The sequence below is a fragment of the Bufo bufo genome, chromosome 11 (assembly GCF_905171765.1).
Source record: "Bufo bufo chromosome 11, aBufBuf1.1, whole genome shotgun sequence".
Classification (NCBI taxonomy): Eukaryota; Metazoa; Chordata; class Amphibia; order Anura; family Bufonidae; genus Bufo; species Bufo bufo.
Window position 1 is genome coordinate 31,423,632 of NC_053399.1, and position 8,699 is coordinate 31,432,330.

The window sequence follows — 8,699 nt, forward strand, 5'->3', positions numbered from 1 at the left end:
GTCTGTTCATACTGGTAGTTAGTCAGGACTTTGATTAGGGTGTTACTGTCACTACCAGAGCTTTGAGACGTTCTCACAGCTCTGTTTCTCCCCTCTGTGATGATGTCACTACTAAAGCTTGGAGGAGTTCTCTCTGCCCTGTTTCTCCGCCCCTGTGATGAGGTCTTTACTTTCTGTTTCCTTCCTTCCAGCTGTCCCTCCTGTGTTTGATTTCTCTGCCTTTAAATCACCCCTCCTCCTTTGTAGGGTGCGGATTATACTTTTCATTTGAGCTGTATCTCTCGCTTGAGTATCTTCACTTGTGTGATATCTTTTCACTGGACCTGTGTTCTGCTGAAGCAAGTACTTCGGATATTGTCTGCTGACTTTGGATCTGTTTTCACTGCTGCTGCAGCTCCTTCAGTTAAGTGTGCAGACATTGTGTGTATCTGTTTGTTTGCTGACTGGATCCGAGGCGACCCCGGTTCCGTCCATATACTGAGCAGGGCACCGGTGGCCGTGCCCCTTCCACCATTGTAGGGGTTACAGTGGTCATCAGCCTTAGGTACGCGGGCATGTCTCGATCCACCATCTGGATCTGGACATGTGCTTAGCAGCATAGGTAGAGCTTTTAGGGTCTGACAGGGGTCACCCTTTATCCTCCCTAGTTTGGGTCCGGTCAGTAGCTAATTCACTGTGTATGCTCTTGTTGCTCACATACAGTCGTGACAGTTACTAGGAGGTGTCCATCTCATTGCCTTACTTTCCAGGCCTTATTCCCTCACCACTTTCCCTCCTATGTTCGGTGTGGTGTTTCCCTCCCACACCCGAATGTGACAGTGGGTCTTTAGAAAGACATTACTTACTGTGTGTTTACTAAGCTCTTGCAGCATATACATTGCCTGCTCCTCTGTTTCTTTGTTGCTTGCTGCAAACATCTGCTCGAGGATCCGCTTCATTACAAGATAACTATGATTGCCTTCTAAAGCCAGACACTGTGCAGCAGCCCAGCTATCTGCATCTGTCTCTGGACACACAAAAAACAGAATAAATTCAATATTGGAGAACATACATCTGCACAGCGTTCTTAAAGGAACAATACTGAGTTTATATATTACACTATAAATAGAATCAAGAGAAACAAAAAAAGTTCATTACCACTTTCCAGGGACTTCAACATGATCTTCCTTGCGTCCTCACTTACTTCCCGGATAAGATACTGACACAGGGCAGCCGCCATCCTTACAAGATTGTCCTCCTCTCGCAACGCGTTAAAGACTAGATTTAGTATTTCTTCTGGAAATGCTGACAAAGCCAGTAACTTGTTAGATCTTCATAATAAATGCATCTATTAGCACGGTCAACCCTATTAGACCAGGTGTAAAACCTGATAGGGTTGATCCTGCTGAGTTAAAGCATACCTTTGTTATGTAACTACATTGTGGCATTCATGAGGAATATATCTTTAATTGATTATGTCAATGAGGTGTTCCGTGCACCGAGGGGTGGGCCCGAGGCCTCTCAGAGCATGTTAGCTCCTCCACTCAGGGCCGGGTGAGATTCTGTTGATTACACTGTCAGCGCATGCAGAGTACATCTGCTTCTTCAGCAGTGCAGATAACATGTGCTAATGAAGTAATCCAGTTTTCCTTTACACCCGTTTTGATAAATCTCCCCCACAAGTCTTTTAACGGCAATAACATGTACAATGAGGAAATGGTAAATGTGTGCAGCTCTCTGCTACTCACCAATCTGTTGTGGTGCCTCAGCAGCAGATGAAGCGATGGTTATGAGAGCTGAAATTTTTTGGCTATTGTGTACATTGCCGAGATCTCTTGTGAGCTGCTCCAGGGTGGCTTCTTTCCATTGTGCACCTGAAATCACCAAAAATCTTGTTTGTGACTACATTTTTATCATTACAATGTCCACAACTACCTTGTGATAAGAGTATAGATTTCTGTAGATATAGTAGTGCAAGAAAACGGGGGTTCATTTAGGGGTCTCATCCCACTCCGAGTAGATGGAAGTTGTAATGGACAGTGGCTGTGGAATCACTGTACCAACTAACTGGTTTGGCTTTGGGTTAGAACTAAGGGCATAATACTGGTAGTCTCCTGTATTTACCCTTTAACCCCTGCACAGTAATCAGGCCTTCGATGCAGGGAAGCCAACACGCTCCTTCCTCTTGAAATAGTCCTTGTGTAGTTGGCACCTGACCCATGGGGTCAGAGACACCAGTGCGAAGTTCCGAGGTAAAAGGCTATTGACTCATAGTCAGGAAACAGGCAGAGGTCAGGGCAGGCAGCAGAGGGTTAGAGTCAGTAAACAGACAGAGTTTGGTACACAGGAAGACAGAATTAAAAGCAACCCTTCATTAGGACTAGCAAGCTAGAATACCTACTGCTTAGGCACCTCTTCCTTGGGTAACGTGCCTTAACTATCCCCAGGTGCACAGCTATTGTCTAAAGAAGATAGTGTTCGGGTACGCTGGCCCTTTAAGGGCTGGGGGCTGCACATGCCCTATGTGACAGCGGAAGAGTCCTGCCAGCCAGGTTGCAGCCTCAAACACAGGACCTCCGCGGGCAGCTCTGCTACTGGAAGACAGGAAGGAATCAGTGGGGAGGGACTGCCAGGCAAAACAGGGAGAGTGATGCGGTGACCGTGTCCGCCCCGAATGACGCCGGGCATGGAGTGTCACCAAGACAGAAGTTTTGGAAGAGATAAAAAACTATTTAGTTCCAGTCCGTTGTATAATATTTATTGCAGCGATTCCCAAAAAGTGAAGTGGGCACAAATCACAGTTCAGTCAATGCGTTATCTGGGACCGCGCGTTCCCTATCCAGAAGAATGAAAACCTCAGGGCAGGACTGTGGAGATTGCTCTTTTATTGCTTTTTACAGTCTTGTGTTTCGGTGGTGAAAATAAGAAAAAGAAGCAAAGCCCTGGAGGTTGTGTGATGTGCCTATATACCAAGTTACGCTTGTGAGTACAACTACGTGAATACGATTGTTATTGACACATTATTGGTGTATTGTTGTCGACACACTATTGGCGTATTTTCTGACATCCCACAGGAACCTTGGATTGGTGATAGTGGGACCTGATAAATTGCCTATGTTCCTAAAATTGGATGGGTCGGGCTTGAAGAGGTTTTCATTCTTCTGGATAGGGAACGCGCGGTCCCAGAAGTTTTGGAAGACCTATCATGAAAAGACTGACACCAACAAGGAAATGTAAAATTAATGGTACAAAAATCAGTTTGCCAATATAAATTCTAATGGATTAAGAGCGTGAAATAAGATCCAGTGTCACCTCAGCATTGTATCCTGCATAGTGTACTCACTCAACCACCAGGCGCTTCTCCACTGAGCCACAATGTTCTGCAGAGCCTGCTTCTTATCTAATGGACCAGGCTTTACTTCCTCTTTTTCACTAAGCCCATCGGTTGATGTCTGTCTCTGAGGGCTTCTCTCCATCTTATCCACAACCACTGTAGGAAGGGCCACCCAGCGATGGGATCCTCTTACAGGTCTCACTGGTCGGTCAATATCTGGTAAGAAAATATAGTAAAATATAAAAGATAATAACAACAATAAGGATAAAGGATTGGAATTGGCTGCCTCACAATACGTTAATAGAATATATATATATATAAAACTTATGTAGCACCAACATATTCCCCAGCACTTTAAAGATATTATCATTACTTCCCAGGGAGCTCACAATTGAAATTCTCTATCAGCATGTCATTGCAGTGTGGACGGAAACCAAAGTACCCGGAGGAAAACACCTGCAAACACAGAGAGGACCTACAAACTCCACGTAGATGTTGTCCTTGGTCAGATTTGAAGCTATATATTACTGGGCGGGTTCACATCGGTCAGAATCCTCTGAACATACCTGGTTGTCCGTTAGAAGAGATCCACTCTTTGTAAGATCTGGGCACTGATTGCTGTACATGTTTTTCGTATCTACTGTTGCTTTCCATGACAATGCAGTTCTTTAGTTTCGTGCTCTTCTGGTGTATAATTTTACTCGCCCCTATGATGCATAAAAGAACTATTACTTTTTGCACACATTTATACAGAAAATGACATCACCTAGCCACAGGGTCGGTGATAAATTTGTGATCGCCTAGGGCCCTACTGCTGGGATCAGGATCGGACTGGAAAACCAGAGTAGCGGAGGATTTTCCAGTGGGCAGAGGTAATAGTGATGTAATAGTGGGCCCTAACAGTGCAGACGAAAAAAAAACACTTTTGGAGCTAACTTTGCAGTTAATCACTTGCCACTATGGTCTATTTCTGTGATTCAAAACCTATTAGACATTATTAATGATGTAGGTGTTGGGCCCGAAGTATGCCCACCGATTACTAAAATGGGGCCCCAGCACAAATGCATTGAGGAGTTTGGACTGAACAGCAATCAAGTGTGGGACTGACAGCTAAGTACAGTGCTTGGCTCTTTCTGTCAGTCCCATAGACTTCGAATCAAGTAGCAGGACACAAGCTTGACCACTGTACTGCTCCATTCAAACTTCCTCTCTACAGGTGGTACAGTGAGGAGGAGCAAAGGGCTTGGGAGCAAGGGCGGACTGGCCAAAGACCCTACAGGGAATTTTCCTGTTGGGCTGATGCGCGTACGGCCACCTGAGCCCTCCTCACTGCCGGTGGCTGGGTACATACTACTGGGGAAGGTCAGGCTGGCTTGATACTGTGACCCACATCTCTCCTCCTAAACCCAGTGCTCCATAGAGACAATTGAAGGAGGAGAACAGAAAGTGGCAGGTATTGATGGCCACCATAGAGGGACAGCTTCTAGGAAGGTATTTTGTGCTGTGGGATTTGGTTCTGTGGTATAGTATTATGTGCCGCACTATGGTGACCCTGCCAACTTGTGTTGGCCCCATCTACTTGTGTTGCACCACCTTCTGTCAATTTGGACCCACCTACAACACTGGGACCACTTTTAGTTTTTTTTCCAGGGCCACTTTAAGTTCCCAGTCTGCCCTTGCTTGGTAGTCCCATTTTACTGATGTCACGACGGACGTGCACTCAGTATAAAAGATAACACACCAACCAGGCTCTGGACGAGAGACAGGGTAAGGGTCACCTCCTAGTTTATCCCTGACCTCTTTCCCTGCACTGCTCAGCCCACAGGCAGACCTAGAAGGTTGGTGTGCTGTGTCCTCCAGCCTGGACTGACAAAACCCTGAACTCCCTGAGATGGTGAAGTGGGGAGATAGGAGCAGCCTGCCCGCACAGAACCTGGATGGGATAGATGACACAAACAACCAAACAAGAAATTACACTTATCTTCTGAAAGCAGGAACTGACAGCCAACCTTCCCTCCAAACTTCCCAGACCAAAATGATCAGTATAATCCGCTCAGAGCACTTAGCTGGAGGCCATTTAAACTAATGACTACACCCAGTGCACTTAATGAGAGGCGGATCCAGCACGGCACCAAAACAAATACTAAACCCGTGCTGCTATCCTGGCCGACCTCCGCACATCGTCAGAATGGGGCATGACAACTGATTGTTGGGGGCATCCTGTTGATAGGTGATAAATGACATTTGTGGGAAAACCACTTCAATTTACGAATGTGAAATCTGCAGAATTGGAATTAAATGGTGATTAATGGTGACTACATGTTCTTTATTTTATGACATTCAGAGGCTTTGGGGAGGTTATATGTCAGACAACCCCTTTTAGTTTTGCCCCTAGTTACTTGCTCCTGAGGTGACACTAATACGACCTTCCATCATTACCTGAGTAAAGCTCTCTCTCAAAATCATTTTCTGTGGCATAGACATATTTTCCAGCCTTGGGATTCATCAGATCCTGAAGTCTCAAAGGTGGCGGCAATTCAAAATGCTTGACAGCTAAAAATTCAGCTGTCTTGTTTCTACCACCGGCTTTCTGCACTTTTTTTTGAGGAGGTATATAACCTGGAATCCTACAGGACAAAGTAATCATTAGAGTTTGTCAATTGTCTTTTGAAATACTGAACGTTTACCAGCTTACTTGTAGAAGACTGGAAGAAGCGTCTCAGGCTCATGTCCTTCTGTAACATCGTTAAGATCCTCTGCTCTACACATTTCTGGTTCTTTAAAGGTGGTGAAATCTTCTTCAGCCATGTGCTCATCATTACTAAGCTCAGTAGAGTTACTTAATCCATAGTGTTTGGACAACCTTTCCTTGGCATCCTTACTTTCCATATGGTGTCCCACAATCCACTGAGCAGAAGCTTTGGTCAGCCTCCTACGCAGAACTTCTGTAGCATTACCAGACATGCTGTGTGGTACAGGTGGAAGATTCTCTCTATAGGACACTTTCATTCTATGAGTCATGGTGGGATCTTCTGTTAAGAATGTTCTTGGCTTCAGGTTCTCCAGAGTGAGAGGTGAAGAGCTACCATGTCTTTGCTCACCTTCCTCAGGTGCCCTCCATACACTATTCCCAAAGCTAATGCAACTTTTTGATTTTATTTTTTTGGAGGGAACAGATGTTTCTACATTACGTACTTGGCGATGTTTTGGTTCTAGCTTGTGTTGCTTTGGTTGCGTCTTTAAGATCGATCTCGTTCCTTTGTGCGGAATTACATTGGAGGCATTGTACACATCTTTCGAATCCCACTCTTGGTAAGACAGAGTGGCCAATCCCCGATCCTTTATCACGTCTTTAGAAAAATGAAGGTCACCAGCTACATTCTGAATGTACATTTCCTGACATTTTAAAGAATGTTGATTTGATGGATCAAGTTCAGTAACAGAAGATGACGAGAGAGGTTTCTGGGATGGTACTCTACATATTGAGATCTTGAATTTGCTAATCTTCTGTGGTGGTCCTCGACAGAATACATTCTGTTCACAATAAAGTCTAGGCCGTTCCATCACAAGGATTATATAGCCTTTAAAGAAAAAAAATTACCACAAGAAAAATTTTTATATGAAAGCAGGGTCAAGGAGTGAACCAAAGATTTTTACACTGCTATTTTGCTAGTTCATTGTCTGATATTTAAGAAGTTCTCTGAGACTTAAACATTGATGACCTAGGTAGCTTCTTCCCATTAAGCTACAGAAAAAACACGTATACTTGACTGAGCATACATGAGTATGTGGGGACAAGAGAAATATCTGTTCACCCATTGTATGTCGTGTCGGGTTTTTCCAGGTCAATCTTATTCACTTGCATGAACCAGAGTTGCAATTCCAGACACAACCTATTATCTAACCCAGGGTTCCTTAACTCCGGACCTCAGGGCCCACCTGCCGGTCATGTTTTCAGGATTTACATAGTATCGAGCAGGTGATAGAATTAGTGTCAGTGCATCAGGACTTACCACAGGTTTTCATTCTGTAGGATATTGTCAAATCATGACCGGTAGGTGGTCCATGAGGACTGGAGTTGAGGAACACTGATCTAACCTAATGCAACCCCTTTAAGGAGAAAAAAAAAATCACTGGTGACTACTGAGCTTCTCTGATGTCACAAAAAAGCAAATGGTCAGCTAAAGCATCTTCCCAGTATAACCACCCCCCAGCCCCCCCCCTTCCAAACACAACGCCTTGTATCTCAGCATCCTGGTCTTGTAGTTATGGCATGAAGGAGTGAGATTTTGGAGTTACATGGTCACATTCTGAATGGATGTAGACTTTAAAATTGCTTTGAACGTACTTTAGACCTTATGGCGCCTGCAGCTAAGGTCACCTGATATACGGCTACCCAATATACACTCCCCAATAACCTAGATGAAATATATTTACCGCAAACGTCAAACAGGTCTTCATCTCTGAAGGTGAGATTGCAAGCAGGTTTCCTCACTCAGCTCCTGCAATGTAAGAGCCGGGTCAGTGTTGTCTTCTGCAGTGCTAGGCAACGTGTCTGAGAATGTCTGCCCCGTCCGCATTGTCCTTCTAATCCTGCACTTCACAGCCTTTTTTTCTTGCCATTGTGAATTATTTACTAGAACAAAAAGGTAACTTCATAGACTTCTATGTGAACATCACTTTATATACATATCTATACAACATGGCCGAGGATTCCCCCAAACGCCAAGGGCTCATTTACAAACAGGTCACTTTGTGGAAATCAGTGGTATCTGCAGGTAACCTAATGACTATGGGTGGTGACAGACCTCCACCATTCCTGGGTACAAATAGTGGATTGCTATGTTAGATTTCAGTGACCCTCTCTTGGCCGGACAGCTCTTCACTCTACCTGTGACGTCATCATCTACTTGGGTATTGGGGACATACTTGTAACAGGGTGTAGGAGTGGTTCCCCTTTAACCAGCTCAAGACCTTGGCCACATTCCCTCCTCCCCCACACACACACACTTTCCTGACCAGGACCTGTGCCTGCAAGATCCTAGGATTACCCACCGTACGGAACACCCTGTGTTATATGAAGCTCATCCACCAGGTAACTTAGATTGTACTCAGTCCGTGGAGCGCTCTCAAACTAGTACCAGGTATTGCAGTCTATGCCCATAGAGTTAGAGCGCGGTATCACAGATATTTTAGCTTTATACCACATTAGTGCGGCAGTTGCGTTGCGATACCGCAGCTTTGTAGTGAGGAGGGAGGTATAGTGATATTGGGACACTTACACTAGTTTTATTTTTTTATTTTACTTTTACATTTCGTGACTCCCATACGTCATATCTTTGGGGAACATTTAACCCCTTCAGGACACAGCCACTTTTCTCCTTCG

At 44.7% G+C, this 8,699-nt stretch overlaps 1 protein-coding gene across 4 annotated transcripts in view; it reads right to left on the bottom strand.

Annotated features, from left to right (window-relative positions):
* The window catches only part of HEATR4 (HEAT repeat containing 4), a 47,853-nt gene that overhangs the window by 38,300 nt on the left and 854 nt on the right, over positions 1 to 8,699 (bottom strand). For 2 of the 4 annotated variants that reach the window (XM_040411307.1, XM_040411305.1), the window contains exons 1-8: positions 7,751 to 8,040; positions 6,009 to 6,894; positions 5,753 to 5,940; positions 3,880 to 4,020; positions 3,323 to 3,529; positions 1,728 to 1,853; positions 1,138 to 1,284; positions 846 to 1,006 (exon numbers count right to left, since the gene is read on the bottom strand). In XM_040411307.1, the coding sequence (XP_040267241.1) occupies positions 846 to 1,006; positions 1,138 to 1,284; positions 1,728 to 1,853; positions 3,323 to 3,529; positions 3,880 to 4,020; positions 5,753 to 5,940; positions 6,009 to 6,877 (1,839 nt within the window). In that variant the 5' untranslated portion in view covers positions 6,878 to 6,894; positions 7,751 to 8,040. Of the gene's footprint in view, positions 1 to 845; positions 1,007 to 1,137; positions 1,285 to 1,727; positions 1,854 to 3,322; positions 3,530 to 3,879; positions 4,021 to 5,752; positions 5,941 to 6,008; positions 6,895 to 7,750; positions 8,042 to 8,699 lie in introns of those variants that run through there. The other 2 variants (XM_040411306.1, XM_040411308.1) reach the window with 2 other exon arrangements.